Source organism: Oryx dammah, unplaced genomic scaffold (genome assembly GCF_014754425.2).
Source record: "Oryx dammah isolate SB20612 unplaced genomic scaffold, SCBI_Odam_1.1 HiC_scaffold_10, whole genome shotgun sequence".
NCBI classification, from domain to species: Eukaryota; Metazoa; Chordata; class Mammalia; order Artiodactyla; family Bovidae; genus Oryx; species Oryx dammah.
Genome location: NW_024070194.1, coordinates 66,980,135 through 66,999,977, shown reverse-complemented (window position 1 = coordinate 66,999,977; position 19,843 = coordinate 66,980,135). Strand labels below are relative to the sequence as shown.

Here is a 19,843-nt window from a genome sequence, read left to right as displayed (position 1 = left end):
ATGACCTGAAAAAGACTTTAAAATAAACATGTTAAAGATGCTCAAAGGGATAAATAACAAACTGGAAATGAGAAATGAACTAGTGGATATAAAAAAGACCTGATTAAAAATCTTGCAGATGAAGTATAACCATTGCAATTTATAAATAAAAATTTGTTTGTGGTTCCAGTACTCATCATCAGATGCCTAGTAAGCCACCCCTCCCTCTACCTTCAGGCTCACAGGGCTCTGAGTTTTGTGGGACAGCCATGTCAGACTCCAAGATTCAAAAATGAAAGACACCTGGGTATCTGTTTGTCCTCAAAGAACTTGCCATCTGTAAGTGACACTACTAGACCACTAAGATTACAAAGTAGAACAAAATTTAAATTTCAAAAAAAGTAAGCATTTCTTAAATTAAAATGCTCTTAGTGTTCATGAGCTCAAGAGAGAAACATTCTCACCAAATTTCACATGAATGGAGCTGAAATAACAAAAGCTGCGTCTTTCTTAATCTGTATTTGAACTCATCTGGCAACTATCCTTATTTATTCAAAGCACACCACCAAAAAAGTAACCCACTGAAAAGTCTCCAAAACCCAAGACCACAGCTTGCAGTATTACTGTTAGTAGAAAGTACTCAAAGATCTCACAATAACAGCAGCTTCATTTTCACTTATCAACTTTTGCCTGATTATTCAAATTGATGAGAAAAGCTACTGTATTCCTATCAAGGGATATACAATCAGTATGTGAAAAATTTTCAACTCTGTGCTATTATATTCTAATAAGAAAATATTCACTTCATCCCAGTTTCCCTTACCAAAAAGGCTGTACTCTAAAAGTACACCACAACTGTCACAGGATCCCAGTCAAGATAAAATCTTAATTCTTTCCTCACTCTCTAGAAGTAAACAGTTAAAAAGTCTAGTTCTCTTGTTCATGAACAGAAGTAGAACAACATGACAGAAAATATTACAAATACTACCCCCTTACAACTGAGAAGATAAAATCTATTTCAAAAGATAAGTCTATAAGACAGACTTGGTTCCTTGATCCAAAGACACTGATATATCTTTGATTAAATAACATTAACTCATGTTACCCAATGATTAAATGTCACATAATCAATCTCTGCTCATTATGGTCAATTGCCATCTTCCCGCTTCATACTTCTAAAGAGTCACTTTTCAATGAATAGTCAACAGAAAAGTTTAGATGGTAAACTAAGCCAGCCAAGAAGCTAATGACAGAGATCCTCACATCTAACTTCTTAGGATAAATCAAACACCAAACAGTATCACCTTCTTTTAAATAGAGACAAAGGCACGGTATTGGGCCACACCACAATATTCAATCACTGATAAAATGACGTAATTCCAATTTACCCAGGACACTTACCCATGACTGGAGATGTCTCTGTATGTGGTCCCGATCAGGCGCTACACCCAAATCTGCTGTCCAGTGTTTCTCAGAGGAATACATGTCCTGGGAAGAAAACAGAGAAAGAAATCATATTTTCTAAAGGTCAGTATTTAAAATTTTCTAAAAGAAGATAAAAATAATTTACTTACAAAAATTTACTGTTTAAAAAAAAAAAAACAACCCTGACATCATCTAAATGTAAAAAATTACCAATCAACGTTTGGAACATCATGATTCTGTTCATATTTTCCTTTTTCTGTAAGAAGTTACCTCAAAAGCAAATAATATGTATAAAGTTGTTGCCACAGAAACTTACTATCTGTCTTCAGTTCCCTCCTCCATCACCACATAAGTAAGTCAGAGGAAGAAAGCACCCCATTTTAGGTAAATTAAACACATCACACCTGCTGAATGTATTCTGACTGCACATAGATGATTTACACACACCACCAAATAAAAGTTACCAAAGTTACTGCTATACTTTCTCTAATAATGGGCCTTTTCTTCATTATAAAGTAACATGGCTTCATTGTTTAAAAAAATTGGAAACAGCTAAGTAGAAAGAAAAAAGTATCTCAACAGTGCAATGCCACTGCATACCCAATCATTTGCGGCATGTCTGCTCTCCAGGAACTTTCTGCATATGTTTTTAAAGCACACTTTTACAAAGACTACATACACAATTCTATATCTGGTTCTTTTCAGTTGAGTAGAGCTTAATGCATCACCCCATATTACTCATAACTACAAAGCTAACCCCTTGTTAGGATGTAACCATAAATCTTCCTCCCCTGACAACATGGCTTTCCTGGAGGCTCAGATGGTAACGCACCTGCCTGCAATGAGGGAGACCCGGGTTTGATCCCCGGGTCGGGAAGATCCTCTGGAGAAGGAAATGGCACCCCACTCCAGTACCCTTGCCTGGAAAATCCCATGGATGGAGGAGCCTTGTATGCTAGTCCATGGTGTCGCAAAGGGTCAGACACAACTGAGCAAGTTCACTTTCCTGTTTGATACTATATTAAAGAAAATGAGGCACAAAGGAACATGTAAACATCACCATGGATGCACAAGTGTCTCCCTGAACCTAATGTATGAAATTCCACAAACCAGATAATATCAGATTCGATACAAAATTGACACTTGTGCTCAGGGAGCTGCCCTCATAAGCTGATCAGCTACCTCTCAGGATCACAAGAAGGGGTGATAACTTTCTATGTCAATTAAGAAAACAGCACAATAGTAAGGGCCGCTGCTTCTGAAACAGATTACAGGTCAGGAAACATTGTTTGAAGAAATATGGTTGCCCCGTCTCTAACTCATCTTTACTCACGCCATGTGATACGTGAAAGCAGTGTAAACGTACAGAAGGACGCCCAATTCTGGACGCCAGCAGGGCCCATGTGCTCTGTTAGCCGTGGCCTATCACTGCAGGGGGCGCTGCATGATCACCTGGCCCCCTTCCCACACGGCATTGCCTGCATCTTGCACTGGATATTATGAAACGATTTCCATTTCCAGATAACCCAATTATTCTCCCCAAAATGAGAAGCTGTATGGAAAAATCTAAAATAATCCACATGACAACAGGGTCTCACCATGAAAACACTGTCTTCCTGGCGCTTCACCGAGCCCACCCAGGAGACCAGGAGGCGGGCCAGGCTTCCTGGTGTCACAGGGTGGCTGGGGCCGCTGCCCTGTGACACAGAGTAGACCACACACTCAGAGGACGCGCGAGCTCACGTGCAGCTCACTCACACCTGTGGGGACTGCTCTCTCTGTTCATATTTATATCAAAGTTTCTTATCTTAAATTTAAAATTCCTAAATGGCAACATCAAAGCACTTTGTACTAAGCCATGAACCCTTGCTACCCATAGTTATGAACTGCCAAATAAATACTTATTTAAGGACTGAGGTTCCTCAGATATTAGGAGTTTTCTCAGCAGCAAAAATAGTAACCTCAAAAGAAACAGGACAATAAGACTTAAGACAATAAGACCATAAACACTGAATTTATAACCTTACAATCTGAAGTGATCAATGCAGTCGACAATATGCAACAATGCATGAGTTGGAATTAATGTCATGGAGTAGTTCTTAGAAAACATTTTTAAATTACTTATAACTGAAGTGACGTGTTCAAGGCTCTTTATGCCAATCACAGCTTTGAAATGCAAACCCTTCACGCACAAGTAGGTGGACTACAGATTCTTTTCAGCAATGAGGCAGTTTAGTAACACAAAAGGTAACATTTTCAGATTTCCTTTCTCCTCCTGTAAATGGTACTGCCTGGACATACAAAGGAGAAAGAAGAATCTTACATGTTGTTTTTCACACTATCTAAGAGGGAAAGAGTACTTTGTCTCAAATCCAGTTTCACATGAAAGGTATTATTGGGGTGCTTCTGCAAAAGCTGGCCTTTCAGTGCATTTCGCAGGAACTGGAGCCAGGGTACTTTCAAGTGACTCTTCCAACTTTTGTGACACCACCATATTCAGGGAACTCAGGTTCTAGTTAAAGGAAAGAAATGCCACCATACCCTTTTCTTTACTGCAGGCACCAAACATGAGCTAAAAATAATTCCCATCACTCTTGGTCACTTAAAACTTAAATTTAACAGAATTATAAATCACAACATACAGGATCACATACTACTGTCTCTAACAGTATTCTTCCCAGAGATCAAATTAATATTAACTTATTTCATTGTACAATAACTTTTCTTAAAAAGAGAATACTCAAAAATCCCAATATCCACTAAAAGCTGATGTGATCTTCATTTTTAATATCATCACAAAGTATAATTTTTTAAAAATCAGATTTAATCTTGAAGATATTGTGCAAAGTGAAATAAGCAACTCATAGCAGGAAAAGTCGTTTCCCGGGTGGCACGCTGGTAAAGAATCCACCTCCCAATGCAGGAGACACGAGAGACACAGGTTTGATCCCTAGGTTGGGAAGATTTCCTGAGTAGGAAATGGCAACCCACTCCAGTATTCCTGCCAGGAAAATCCCATGGACAGAGAAGCCTGGCAGGCTACAGTCTATGGGGTCTCAAAGACTCAAACCTGACTGAGCACAGCCATGGAGAACAGGACAAGTACTCTATAATTCCACTTAGATGAGGGACTAGAGAAGTCAAATCCACAGAGCCAGAAAGTAAAATGAAAGCTGCCAGGGGCTGGAGGAGCAGAAAATGAGTAGTTAGTGTTTGATGGGTGAAGTTTCATTTAGGGAAGATTAAAGTTCTGGAGATGAATGGTGATGGTTGCACATTAATGTGAATGCACAGATTCAAGTTCAGCAAATTACAAGAGGTATAAATTAAAAAAAAAAAAAAGAAAGAAACAGACACCTAGAGATATTACAGTGAAACTGCACGTCATCGATGACAAAGAGTTCTTAAAACCAACCAGAAACAAAAGCAGACCACTTACAAAGGAACAATCAGACTCTGCTTGATCAACTGCAACCATGGAAGCCAGAAGACACCAGAACAGTATCTCCACAGTTCCAAGAGAAAATAAGTTTTAAGCTGTAATTAGGTACCAACTTAGCTAAACTATTTTTTCAAGAAAAGGGGCAAAATAAAGAAAATTCCGATATAAACTAAGGGAATATACTGTAAGCAGATCATCATTAAGGATGTTTCCAAAACTATAGCTCATAAAGACGGAGGATGATGCCAAAAAGGAGCTCTGAAATACAGGAAAGAATGGTGAGAAAAAAGAACTGTAAAAATGGGTAAATGCAAATATTAGTGGTATAATTTCGAAATGATGAGTTATAAAAACAAACAAACCTAAAGTACTGAACAAAAACAGCATGTAATCTAGGAAGAAGGTACCATAACAAGAGTGGAACTGTTCCAAGTCTCTTATACTGCTTTTTACGAGGAAGATGAAGCAGACACTATCTTTTGTTCATATGCCTTCTATCACTTGTCGTCCTGGGATACTCCCCACCTCGTGGACTTGAGGGCCTGGGCACATGACAGATAGGAATGTGAGCAGAACTGCACCAGTCCTAACCGAAGGCTTTACGAGCACCGAGCTGTGTTCTCCTGTACTGTACTCCTACACTGCACCCCAATCTCTGCTGGTCCCAGAATGAGGCAACACCTAGCACATAACTAAATCCAGCCACACCCAGCAAAGACTGCCAAACCTATGAGCTAGAAATAAATGTCTGTCACTGGACACCACTGAAGTTTCACAGTGACTTGTTACATAGCATTATTACAGCAAAAGATGACTAATACAAAAGGCAAAGCTACTAACTTTATATGCAAATTATATTTGTGGGTTTTAGTTTAACTAAAAAATTTTACTGTTTGCAAACATATGCATATATACACAAATACATATATGTATACATACACACGAAGTGATACTATTTATATAAAGTTCAAAAATAAAATTAATAATACATGAACATATGTAACTATAAAGCAAAGCAAAAGAAAAAAGCAGAGTTGAGGTAATGGTTTTCTGGGGACAAAAGTAAGACAAGAGGAGTTGTAGGGAGACATAAGAGGGTAGGGCTAACACTGTACCACTTAAGCTGAGAGAAGGGACATATATATATTCTATTAGACTTATATAACACACTTATTACATGTAGTCCTTTGTATGAACAGAATGTTTTATATTCTAATATGAAAGGCAAAACTTTTCCAGCAAAATTCAGAAATGATTATAAAAGAAATTTATGTAGCCACGTGTATAAAAGAGGTGAATGTATTTATAATATTTAAGCCATAATCAAGAGGCAGAAAGAGTTGTAGTGACTCACTTATTCTTTAAGCTGCTGGTGCTGCTAAGTCGCTTCAGTCATGTCCGACTCTGTGCGACCCCATAGACGGCAGCCCACCAGGCTCCCCCGTCCCTGGCATTCTCCAGGCAAGAACACTGGAGTGGGTTACCATTTCCTTCTCCAATGCATGAAAGTGAGTGTCCGACTCTTAGCAACCCCATGGACTGCAGCCTTCCAGGCTCCTCTGTCCATGGGATTCTCCAGGCAAGAGTACTGGAGTGGGGTGCCATTGCCTTCTCCTGTTCTTTAAGAGAAAGAAACAAACACAAGTGATAGCCAGGTTCTCTATAAAATGCAAGACAGAACTGCCGTGAAGAGACTGCTGATCATCCTTTATCCAGATGCAGAAGAAGCTGGCCTTCTCAATGAGCTGCGTTGCTCAGCTAGCTGATCACTGGAGATTCTGATCTCACCTTAATAGCTGTATAACCCAAGTTCATTTTTTAGTAGAAATTCCTAAACCCTGTTTTGCTAAATTACTATGTACTGAACTGCCATCCCAAGGAAAAGCTTAAGAAAATTTTCTTATTTGAAGCATTATTGGTAACAGCAAAAAAAAAAAAAAAAATAAAAACTTAACTGTGCAATAATGAGGGACTGCGTAAATGAATGGTTGTTAATTTACATGGAATGGAGTTTCCTGTATCCACTTAAAAAATATCTCAAAATGATTTAATGACAGGTGAATGAATGCTCTCCAATGTGCTTTGTGCAACCCTCTCACAACCAATCAGAAATATCAGAAATGATGTCTCAGCCAATTTAAATGTAATACCCCAAAGGCTTATAAACCAAAACTTACAATGATTAATGTTCAATTTTTAAATTTAAAAGACAGAATAATATACAATAAAACAGATAATATACAAATTTACTATTCATTCAATAAATATTTACTGAGCAGCTATTACAGGCCAGGGAGTGTTCCAGGCTCTGCAGACACAGCCACAAACAAAACAAAGACCCCTTTTGCATGGAACTCACATCCCAGCAATTCTAGCACCTCCCCTTAATTCAGATGCATAGTTCATGAGTTGAAATAAATATGTCAGGGCATTCCAGGGTAATATCTTCTCATCCCAGACAAAGAAATAACTTCAGTAAATATTAGATTGGGCTTCCCAGGTGGCACCAGCGGTAAAGAAACTGTCTGCCAATGCAGGACAGTCGCAGGTTTGATCCCTGGGTCAAAAAGATCCCCTGGAGAAGGAAATGGCAACCCCCTCCAGGAACCTTGCCTGGAAAATTCCATGGGCAGAGGAGCCTGGAGGGCTGTAGTCCAATGAATGATGACTATTAAAGTCATTCATTGACATGGATGGTGTCACCAATGTACTTTCACAATTCTTGAGCTCTTTATAAAGAATATTCATTCTTTCTGCAATTTACACCCCCGAAACACAATTCTAAATTTTCAAGGCTTTCTGTGTTTTCCCTGCTCAAAAGTAAAGCCAATCTTCTACTACAGCTAGAGTAAAAAGAGGTTTATTTAACCCATTCACTGAATTAACCAAGTACTTCCTACTAATAAAATCAGAGAAGGAGATGGGCAAAATGAGAAATCATCCAGTTTCCTAGGTTTGTTTACACATGTATGTTAATGCAACAGCAGATAAGAATGAGGTCTGATTTCCCCTTCTGCAGGTAGAATTTAAGTTAGGTTTCCAGAAGGACTTATCAAATTCTAGTAGCTTTACACTGGGCAACTTCTTAGGTATTTAGGAAAAACAAATGTCCTCCCCAACGCTTCCTTTCCTATCCCAGTTACAGATAGGCAGGTCTTTCCAAACTAGCTTATATTTGCCTAATGCACTTAATATATCCTATCAGAACTATACATAATGCCTGAGGTCTACAGATAAAAATTAAAATGAAGGCTACAGTATCTCTGATTTTCAGGGATCTGGCTTCATTTTAAAAGTCAGTTAAGGACTTCCCTGGTGGTCCAATGATTAAGAATCTGCCTACCAATACATGGTTTTTTCAGTAGTCATGTATGGATGTGAGAGTTGGACTATAAAAAAAGCTGACCGCTGAAGAATTGATGCTTTTGAACTGCGGTGTTGGAGAAGACTCTTGAGAGTCCCTTGGACTGCAAGGAGATCCAATCAGTCCATCCTAAAGGAAATCAGTCCTGAATATTCATTGGAAGGACTGATGCTGAAGCTGAAACTCCAATACTCTGGCCACCTGATGTGAGGAACTGACTCACTGGAAAAAACCCTGATAGCTCAGTCAGTAAAGAGTCTGCCTGCAATGCAGGAGACCTGGGTTCGATTCCTGGGTCAGGAAGATCCCCTGGAAAAGGAAATGGCAACCTACTCCAGTATTCTCGCCTAGAGAATCCCATGGACAAAGGAGCCTGGCAGGTTACACTCTGTGGGGTCGCAAGAGTCAAACACAACTGAGCAACTAAGCCCACAGCACACACTGAGCTGGGAAAGATTGAAGGTGGGAGGAGAAGGGGATGACAGAGGATGAGATGGTTGGACGGCATCATCAACTCGATGGACATGAGTTTGAATAAGCCCTGGAGTTAGTGATCGCCAGGGAAGCCTGGCATGCTGCAGTCTATGGGGTCCGTAAAGAGTCGGACACGACTGAGCAACACCGGATTTAATCCTTGGTCCAGGAAGATTCCAGGTGCTGCAGGGGCAGTTAGGCCCCTGCACCACAGCTACTGAGTCTACAGGCTCTAGAGCCCATGCTCTGCAACGAGAAGCCCCTCACACAGCAACAAAGAGGAACCCCTGCTCACTACAACCAGAGAAAGCCCATGCACAGCAAAGAAGACCCAGTACAGCCAAAAGTAAATGAATAAAGTTTAAAAGTCAGTTAAGAGTTCCAGACAACTAACTGTGACAGTAAGCCCTATAGCAGATACCATGAGAACTACAAAGAAAAGGAGGCAGGATTCCAGGCCCTACATTAAGGATTTACATCTAGTTGGATTCTAAACACAAGTATGTATCCATCCACATTCAATAGATACTAATTCAGCTCTGCAACATGTAAAACATTTCAAAGGGCTCAAGATACAGCAATAGACACATACCTGGTCCCAGCTAACAGAACGCAGTCAGGACAAAAGTCCTAAAAAAGATGGGAGTCAAGGGATTATGCATGGGAAAAAAAAAATGCTTTCTTAAACTAAATATCTCATATATTTGGCACATGGATTAGCATAGGTCCATTTTTGGTCTTATTATAAAATAAAGGAGTTGAAACAATTTTAAAGTTCTCTTTCAAGCACTAAAAGGTTTGTGACCTAAAAATCAATTTCAATTCAATGGGTAACTGAGGAAGATTCTAATCCCTCACCATTATCACTAGAATCAATTAATAAATTATTGCAATAAACCAAGTATGAACTAAAACAAACTGGTCTGAAATGCTGGTTATGTTTGAAAGTGGGGACAGAAGGGCAGATTCAAAGGACACTTGGAAGGAAGTCAAAAAGACTACTAATAGTGAAGTAATCAAAGGTAATCCTAAATTTGAAGGGGGAATCCAGATGATATTCCTTTGGTAATCCTCAGTGATGAGAAATCATCAACTCTGGAGGAAAAAGGGTTTGTAAAAGAAAAATATTCCCAAGCAAGTCTGGTGAAGGAGCTTAGAATTCAAACTAACAATAAAATGTGATGTAAACTGATGACAAATAGAGTTCAATATTTTAAAAAGCCACTTCTAAAAAGAAATTTGAGACATTTCTCTTCAGCAACTGATATGGTCTACTAATGGTAACTATACTTAGTACTAATTTGAATACAGATTCTAAGATGCTGCTTTCAAAATAAGTCTACTATTTCACCACCAGATTATCCTATTAGGCCTCTATTTACCAATAACTAGGTATCAGCTGGGAGAGTAAAACACAAACTCATGAGAGTTACATAAAAGACAGTTCGGTTCAGTTCAGTCGCTCAGTCGTGTCCGACTATTTGCGACCCCATGAATTGCAGCACGCCAGGCCTCCCTATCCATCACCATCTCCCGGAGTTCACTCAGACTCATCCGAGTGTCCATCGAGTCCGTGATGCCATCGAGCCATCTCATCCTGGGTCGTCCCCTTCTCCTCCTGCCCCCAATCCCTCCCAGCATCAGAGTCTTTTCCAATGAGTCAACTCTTCTCATGCGGTGGCCAAAGTACTGGAGCTTCAGCTTTAAGAGGCCTGCATTTCCAACAAAGCTAGGCCACATAATACTCAACAACATTCTTAGAGACAGAAACCTAGACTTAAATATATATATGTAAAGTATATTTTTTAATTATTAAAAATATCAAAGGGTTAAAAACTGGTACAACTACTTTGAAAAACTGATAATAACTACAAGAGTTAAATATTTATTCAACAATTCTACTTCTAGGGATATTTCCAAAAGAAAGGAGTCCATATGCTCAACAAAATACATATATAAGAATGTGCATAGCAGCTTTAACTGTCCAAAATTGGAAATAATGCAAATATCTGTTAAAAGTAGAATGGAGAAATAATTGTAATACAAAGAAGCCTGGAGCTTCTTTCCTCCTGGAAATGTTTACCCAATCAAAGAAGGTGCCTGAGGGGCTAATTTATACTTAAGCAGCCTTGAGGGCTCAGAAGACAGCAAATCAGAGTACAAGAGCCACTGAGGGAGCCACACCCCCGACTGTAATAAGACCTCAAAAAGCTGAATCCCAGAAGAAAGGATAACACAAAAAGTAAACTAAACCAGTCTTTGCACAGACACTAAAATAAATCTCAATTTGAATCAAGGTGATCAGCAACGGAAAAATCCTCAGCTAAATCTACATTTACTTCTAGAAATAATCTTTCAAATACAGTGACCAGTACACAATGAGCATGCATAGAGGGAGCTGACACTCCTCAAATAATAACAGACCACAGGAAAAATTCTGCGGGACTCTAGGACAGAGTTACCTGCTTATTCTGTTCAGAGACATGTGAAGAGCTTACACATTTTGACAGGGAATTATAAACTATAGAAGTGGCATAGTAGATTTTTAAAAGAACCAAACAAATTCTAGAATGAAAAATACAGTAATGAAAATTAAGAATCCAGAAAATGAATACATTGAAGAGCAAATTAGAGATGAAGACTAAACTGAAAGGCCAGAGGTAAAGTGAACCACTAGAAAAAAAAGTAAAACCTTAGAAGGCAGGTGAAACACAGTGGAGTTACTGAGACCTAACACTGGGTAACTGAAGTCTCAGAAAGATAAAGCAGGAGAAATGGGGAGAGGCAATATTCGAAGAGATGACAGCTGAAAACTATCCAAGACAGATGAAAGACACCAGGTCACAGCATAAACAGCTGTGAAAAGAAAAGGGAGGAGAGGAGAGAGCATTTGAAATCAAATCTGAAAGACAAAAAGAAAACCTTAAAAATAGCCTGTGAAAGTGAAGTGAAAGTCATTCAGTCGTGTCCGACTCTTTGTGACCCCATGGACAGGTCAGAATACTGGAGTGGGGAGCCCTTCCCTTCTCCAGGGGATCTTCCCAACCCAGGGATCGAACCCAGGTCTCCCGTACTGCAGGTGGATTCTTTACCAGCTGATCCACAAGGGAAGCCTGAAAATAGCCTAAGAAAGAAATTAGCAAAAAAGTGATAAACAGCAGCTGCCTTCTCAACAGCAACAAAGACAAATATTATAGAATAATCTCTTCTCCAAAGAATATACAAATCTATGTATGTGCGTATTGCCAATCTAGAATTCTATACCTAGCAAAATGTATCTTTCAAACATTCTCAAACTAAACATTTTAGATTTTGTCAATACTAAATCCACTCTAAAGAAAATACTAAAGGGTATTCTGCAGGCAGATGGAAAATTTTTCCAGACAGAAAGTCAGTAACATAAGAAAGAAGAAAAGAAGGGCAGTAAGCCTAATTTAATAATAATGGTACAAAACAACAGAAATAGGTCTTTGGGGGTATAAAACATATATACATTTTAAAATATAATAACAATGAAATACAAAAAAAAGGAAATTGACTTACATGTTTTAAAATTGACTTACATTATCGAGAAAAAGGGTGAAAGTCTCAATATTACACTTTGATAAGTAGAGAAAAGATTAGAATTTCTTAGGCAAATACTAAGAAAGAGTAAAAGAATATTTAATCCCAAGGATATTTAAAAAAGGAGGAAATGGAATTATTATTTCTTTTAAATCAATACAAAACAAATCCAGAAAAAAGGAACATGGAACAGGTGAGACAAATACATTACTCTTAATTTCTAAACATTTATATCAAGTGCTATTATCTGCCAGTTCATGTTTTATAACAGGCATCAGCAAAATACACAGTAATATCTATCCCCTACTCACATACCTAACCTTTACAAATTTTACTTTCCACATTTATTTCCATTGTCACTCAGGTTTCAAAGCCTTATTTCACTTTTTCTTTTCTAACTATAGATATGGTAACAAGCATTAAAAGATTCAAAAGGAAAATAAACAAAAAGAAACGAGGGAAAAAAAAAACAACCCAGAGAACTAACTGGCTTACAAATGCTGTGTTAATTCCACAATAAAATATTAATCTGCCATTACTGATCTATGTGATATCACTAAGGGCACACTCTCCCTCTGTGATGCCCCACACTCTGACTGTGGAGTGTGCTTCTCTCTGAATCTGAATAAATCCACTTCTTTTTCACTTTTTCTCTCACTGAATTCTTTATGCAATGAGACATCAAGAATCTGAGCTTTACTAGGTCCTTAAATCAGGTACCATGGGGTTTGGCTGGGTTTGAGTCCCAGCCACATGGGTTCAAGTTCCAAGTAGGGTTTTGGCTGGGTCTGAGTCCGAGCCACATGAGTCTGAGTCCCAAACTGGGTTTTGGCTGGGTTCAAGTCCCAATCTGAGGTAAATGGTTTCACTTTTAAGATATTCTCTTTGTCTTTGCTTTCTCTAGATTACTGTGATGTATTTAGAGTTGAGGGAAGAGGGTTGTCTTACGGATATTCTTCAGTCTGTGGCTTCGTTTTGAAATAGTCTAAGATTTAGAATACTTCTACATGAAGTATCTCTTCAAATACTGACTCTGTCTTACTCTTCTCCCTCTCCTCTGGCACTACGTGTATGCTGGGATTTTGACTATGTACTGTATGTCTCACACATTTCCCACCCTTTTAGGGGGCATGTAGGGGCTTCTAAGGTGGCACTAGGGGTAAAGAATCTGTCTGCCAATGCAGGAGAGGCTGGTTCAATCCCTGCGTCGGGAAGATTCCCTGGAGTAGGAAATGGCAACCCCCTGCAGTACTCTTGCCTGCAAAATTCCATACTCTGCACTGAGTTCACACTCATTGGAGAAGGAAATGGCAACCCACTCCAGTATCCGTGCCTGGAAAATTCCATGGAGAGAGAAGCCTGGCAGGGTACAGTCCACGGGGCTACAAAGAGTCAGACACGACTGAGCACACAGGACAACCAAAGTTAATACATTAAGAAGCTTAAAATGATATCCTTTCACTTATTTCATGAAAAGCACTACTCTAATAGTTTTTAATTCCCTTGTTAATTCAGTGAAGGAAAAGTCCAGGATAAAATGAAAATTTCTACACTAGTATCAATGTCATCAAGACACAGGTGCAATGTATACCTCTCTCAGAGGATAATTAAGTAATCCTTTTACAGCCCCAAATACTTAACCAAACAAGATGTGAAACTCCAGAGCTTACAGTGAATTGCTACTTGCATTTTGTGAGTAGACATTTTAAATAAGGCGGTCTAAGGAAAATGTTCTCAAAATTTTAAAACACCAATATTATACAGTCTGTCTAAGGAAATCAAAGAACCTTTTAACATTTAATTCCAGTTTTAGAGATATAGAAATTATCAAGTAATCAGTACACCAGTCTAGCAAGGTCGGAGTCATCTGGACCGACCTCTTTCTACAAAGGCTGAGTCACCTGGTTCAGACAATGACAGTTCATGAGACCAAGAGCCAACCTTCCCTCCACAAGCAACAGTGGTGGGACAGGTGCCACAGAGAGAACTCACTCACCCACAAGCATTCTCTTCTCTACACGCGCTCCTTCATCCTCAGTGTCCCACCCTTCCACCTGCCACCTCTTCCTCATCCTTCAGGTCCTACCAGCAACTTCCTCAGGACAGCTTGCCCTGCCCCTCCCAATCAAGTCAGGTTCCCTGGTGACAGGTTTTATAGTTCCATGTACTGTACTTCAAAGGACTGATCCCTCTAGTTGTTCAGAACAAGGTACATGACACAAGGCTGTGCATACAAGAAGCCACCCAAGAAATATCTGTTGAATAAACAAATGTGAATTTATAATTTCCCCCAATTTTACAAAGAAACAACCTTTAAAAACTAAGTTATCTTCATGAAATGCCATAACCTGGAAACGGGAGAGACCAGTTGAGTCTTCAAGGGTTTGTGATTCTCAGGCTCTAATATCCAAGTACTATAAAGAAGTGTTGTAGAAGTCAGATTTCTTTCAAATGAATATTACTTTGGTATTGACTTTTACTGTAAAAATGGAGACACTTTCTAAATGAAAAAAATGAGACACTAAATATAAATAAATCATATCTAGCAAGGCAATACACCTTTCAAAAATCACACTGAAGGGGACAAACTATACCTTTCTGGTAATAAAGGATCAGAGTATTATTGGTAACAGTACTATTCCACTAAATGAAACAAAAATGGTTGAAGTGAAATTGCAAGCATAATCCAGAAAATGTAATCACTTGCCACTTTCTAACTGAAGCACCAATTCTTAAAAGTTCTGGTATTGTGTCTAAGTTTTTTGCAGGACTTCAAACTGCCTTAACATTCCTAGCATTTACAATCAAAGTAATTTTGTTTCAATTTGCCACTAGCTTAAATTTGCTGGTCTCTTTTTCACTCATCTTCAATAGCTACAAAATGTAACAGGAAGATGAGATAGATGGGAACACCATGGGCAAAGACTGAACTGACCAAAAACCAAACTGACCATGCAACCTCTGCCTGGCACTGGGACCCAGCTTGCATCTGCCATACCAGGAAGTTGCCTCAGTTACCAAGGATGACCAGCCAATTAACAGGTGGTGCCAAAGCCAACTTGCACCTACTGGCTTGTTTAACCAATGGCAGCTGTCCTTCCAAGGAGCTATTTCATATCAAAACAATGTTATAACTGGTAATGGGCTATTCTCACCAGAAACATAACCCTAACCCTAGAGAGCCAGGTCTACTAGTTAAAAACATTAAGTAGGCATCAACAGCAAGACTTAGGGCCCAGGTTCTTAATGTTTGGGAAATGATGCTTCTCTGATGCCCTTGTAACACCTGAGTGATTCTTTAAAGACATAATCAGCAAAGGAATTTCTATTAACTCAGAATACCTGTACTGGCAATTAAGGCTCTGGCTTTTTAATTTCTGCTTTTATTCATGTAGTTTTTCTCTTACATTTTTACATATTTCAATTGGCTATATAGAACATAACACAGGAACAAGATCCATTTTAAGTAATACACTAGATGATGTTTACAAACTTTACTATTTAAAAAAAAAGCAAGCTCAGTATCGTTTTTCCTTAACTTTAGGGTCTGACAGAGTGAGAAATAAAGGCAAATAAATCACCGTCCATTTAATGCTGCCTAATCTGAGTCTTAAGATGACTTCACAAAAGAAAAAAGCACCCTGACTTTCCTGAACAGAACTTCCCATAGATTCAATATATGAGGGAGTTGGGCAGGATGGTATCTAAAGTTTTGTCCGACCTCTGCGCTATAAAATATTAAGTATTCCAAAGACTTACTTCTATTTGTAAATGGATTAATACACGATTGAAATAACTTTCTTCTAGCAAAGTACTTAAAACCGAGTCCCCACTTTTTTTTTCTACATGTCACATTATTTCCATGACTTGTTATTGCCCCAATTCAAAACTCCTTCCCAGTCCCATAAGCGATTCATTTAGCCCATGTTGAAATCTACGGATTAAAAAGCATCTGTGGATTAAAATGAAGGGCAGGGAGCGGGGGGGCATTTCAATGTATAGAAATGTTCACCCGTGGATCCACAGACCCCTCACAATTTCAATTAAAATACCTACGAGTAACCGTTCGCCCGCATCACAACTGCCGCACCAACAACCCGGCTGTGAGCTCCTAAGTATTTTGCAAACTTTGCAAAGGCGCACAGATTTCCAGGTTCTCCAAAGCCCTCATTCAGCCCCATCCTCCCCTTTGCCTAGTCGAAACGAAGTTCCGCGGCAGGAAGGTAATAATTTTAAAAGAACGAAGTTTGCCTCAGTCCTGCCCACTTGGACTCTGGAGGACGCAACTGAAACTTGCAAGGGAGACACGTCTCCCGGGGACCGAAACTTGCCGGGGGGGGGAGGGGGGAGAGGCAGCGGGTCTCCCCTACCCCGGGATCTGGCCGACCCCCGCCCCTTCCACGAGCCCCCTTCACCGGTCGGCCGGTCCCCCGCCCGCGCCGTCCCAGCCAGATCCCGCCCGCACGCCCCCCGGCGCCCCTCGCCCGCCGACCTGCCAATCACACCCGCAGCACCCAGCCGTCCGGGCTCCAGGGGGCGGGGGCCGGGCGGCCGCGCGCGTTTCCGGAGCCGGCCCCCTCGAGGGCGGGGGCCGGGAGCGCCGCTCGTCCGCCTCCCCCGCGGCCGCGAATGGCGGCGTCCGGCTCCCCAGGGCCACCTCCGAGTCCGTGCCCGGGGGAAGCCCGCCGAGCCCCGCCGCCGCCAGCCCCCCGCAGTGGGAAAACGGAAAATGAACTTACCTCCGAATGGTCCCGTCGGCGGCGGCTGCGGGCGGGGGGTCCCCGGGGGCCGAGCAGGTCCCGGCGCAGCGGCGGCGGCTACCGCAGTGCCCTCCACCCCATTGTTTCCCTTCCGAGAGGATCCCGGCAAAGCCGAGCCCGGGAACCAGGAAGTTCCCCGGCGCGACACCTCCTGCCGCCGCTATGGAAACGGCCCCCCGCCTCCCAGAGCGGCTAGCCCGGGACCCCGCCTCCGAGCCGCCGGCCCCGCCCGCCTCACGGGCCGCCGCCAACCGTCGCCGCTGCGGCCGCGGCCGCCGCCATCTTGGCGCGGCCCGGGCGGCCCCTTCCCGGCGGCACGTGCGCGCTGCTCCCGCGTGTTCCCGCTGGCCGCGGGGGCGCGCTGCCAGGGCCGCAGGGTGCTGGCGCCGCTTCCCGAAAAGCGGGAAGCGTGGACAGGAGCGGCCCCCGGGACCCCGAGGGAGGGAGAGAGAGAGAGGGCCCAGGCAGGACTGGAGAGCTAGGACCCAGAGCGGGGCTTCGAGTAATTGCACGAAAACGACAGGCTTCAGCTGGTGTCCACTGGCAGGTCGAGGAATGGCTGAGACCAGGGGTGAGGTCAGCAGAGCAGTGGCCGAGAGCCATGGGCTCTGCAGCCAGATTGCCTCGTGTTTCGTTTCTGGCTCTACTACCCACCAGCTGTCAGAGCTTGGACACTTAAATTTTCTGTATGCCTCAGTTTCTTTATCTGTAAAGTGGCATTTTAATTCTTGCTTCATAGGGTTGTTACCTGGAAGCAAGTGGATAGTATTGATACTCAGTAAGTGCAGAATAACCATGCTTTCAATAAAATGGCATTGCGTCTGACAAAAGTCACATTTCTGTCTTTTTCCAAGAACTTAGTCTAAGTGCTCATCAGCACCACTTTAAATAGGCTACTGTGTAAGATCCCATTGCTGCTTGAAACGTAGATGCTCCTCTTTTGTCCCGTCTTTCTCTAGGTCAGCGTTCCTTTTTTAAGATCGTGGAAATTGTCAAGAGTTTTCGTCTCCAGAATCTTCCATCAAGAGGCTCCATAAAAAGATGAATGATGTAAACTTTCCAATACTGTAATTAGCTGACAGCTAAATGATTTATGCAGTAGGAGCTAGCAGAGTTAGGGTGTGCTGATATCTAAAGGCTTCCTGTCCTTCATTCCAGGAACTAGAGTTACTAAAGCTGGCAACTCTGCATGGCTGCTATTATCTCTCTTTCCAGCTTCTGAAAACTGACACCAAGAAACTGGGTGTTGTGGGAGAGGAGGGGTGGAGGAGGCAGGGTCACTGGGCTCTTCCAAAGGATTCTTTTTCAAGAATCGAGCCTACCTACCGTTGGTTAGGTCTCAGACAGCCTTTAGGCGTCTTATAGCTCACAAGTGTCGTGACCTTGTTTGTACACTCTTTAAGAAAATACAATTGTATACTTCCCTTTGGGTCTGCCTTCATACATTTAAGCCAGATTTGTGAAGACTAGTGTTTAATGATTCCTATCCAACAAGAGCAGGACTTCCATGGTAGTCCAGTAGTTAGGACTCAGTGCTTGCACTGCAGGGAGTACAGGTTCCATCCCTGGTTCAGGAACTAAGATCCCACATCCTTCAAGGAACAGCCAAAAACCATGAACAGTCTGATACATGAAATGAATTGGGGTAAAAACAGATCAGGAATTGGCAGGACATGGGTAACTTTTTCAACACCTAAACACTTCTCCAAAAGCTGTAGAATGCTTTCGTGAGGATCCTGCAGATTGGGATATTTTGAATCTCTGAAAGACAGGAGCCCCCACTGCATGAGTAGATTGCTTCCCACATGGTAGGCCCTCAATAAATGTTTATTAAATTAAATCGCTGTTTTTGTGGTTGAGCTCTCATTTCAGGTGGCCTTGGGGACCACAGACTCACAGGAGATGTTACTCAAGGGACTTCCTTGAGAACTTCATAAACAAGGACCTGGAGTCACCAGATAATGAGTTAATAGGATTTTGGATGAACAACCCCAGCCCCAGGCTCACTTGGCAAAATGAAGTGGAAATTTCAGATGTTTTTTTCCCATAAATTTATATGGGTAATTTTTTGAAAACTTTAGACCTAATTCTGGGCAGCACTGATTCAATTTTATACTGCAATTATAGCATGATTAAAGTTCAGAAAAACCCAAGTCAAAGTGTCACCAATGAATTGTGTCATCTCAGTATAAAACCTGTATCCATTCTTGAAAAGTGAAAGTCGCTCAGTCCTGTCCGACTCTTTGCGACCCCGTGGACTATACAGTCCATGGAATTCTCCAGGTCAGAATATTGGAGTGGGTAGCCTTTCCCTTCTCCAGGGGATCTTCCCAAGGGGTCTCCTGCATTGCAGGTGGATTCTTTACCAACTGAGCTATGATAGGAAGGTATAAATTTAGGGACTTACCATAATTTTCTTAAATTAATCATCTTGGAGCTATTGTTAAGCTGTAAACAAATTTCTCTCTTTATATCCCCAGCATGGTGTTTGACACATAGTGAGGTGAGGTGAAGTCGCTCAGTTGTGTCTGACTCTTTGCCATCCCATGGACTGTAACCTACTAGGTTTCTCTGTCCATGGGATTTCCCAGGCAAGAATACTGGAGTGGATTGCCATTTTCTTCTCCAGGGGATCTTCCCCACCCAGGGATGGAACCCGGGTCTCCCACATTGGAGGCAGATGCTTTAACCTCTAAGCCACCAGGGAAGTCCTTGACATAGTCATGTAAATTCACTTATCTATGTCATATGATAAATACATAGAATTTGTGTCAATCATTAGCAAGGAAATAGAATCATTTTTCCTCTAAATCAAGTATGGGCAAACTTGTCTTT

At 41.3% G+C, this 19,843-nt stretch overlaps 1 protein-coding gene across 2 annotated transcripts in view; it reads right to left on the bottom strand.

Moving 5' to 3' along the window:
- Positions 1-17,321, bottom strand: part of USP6NL (USP6 N-terminal like) — a 142,678-nt gene extending 125,357 nt beyond the window's left edge. Inside the window, exons 1-2 of one of the 2 annotated variants that reach the window (XM_040248486.1) lie at positions 16,988-17,321; positions 1,381-1,467 (exon numbers count right to left, since the gene is read on the bottom strand). In XM_040248486.1, the coding sequence (XP_040104420.1) occupies positions 1,381-1,384 (4 nt within the window). In that variant the 5' untranslated portion in view covers positions 1,385-1,467; positions 16,988-17,321. Of the gene's footprint in view, positions 1-1,380; positions 1,468-16,740; positions 16,793-16,987 lie in introns of those variants that run through there. The other variant, XM_040248487.1, reaches the window with a different exon arrangement.
- Positions 17,322-19,843: the final 2,522 nt, after the last annotated feature.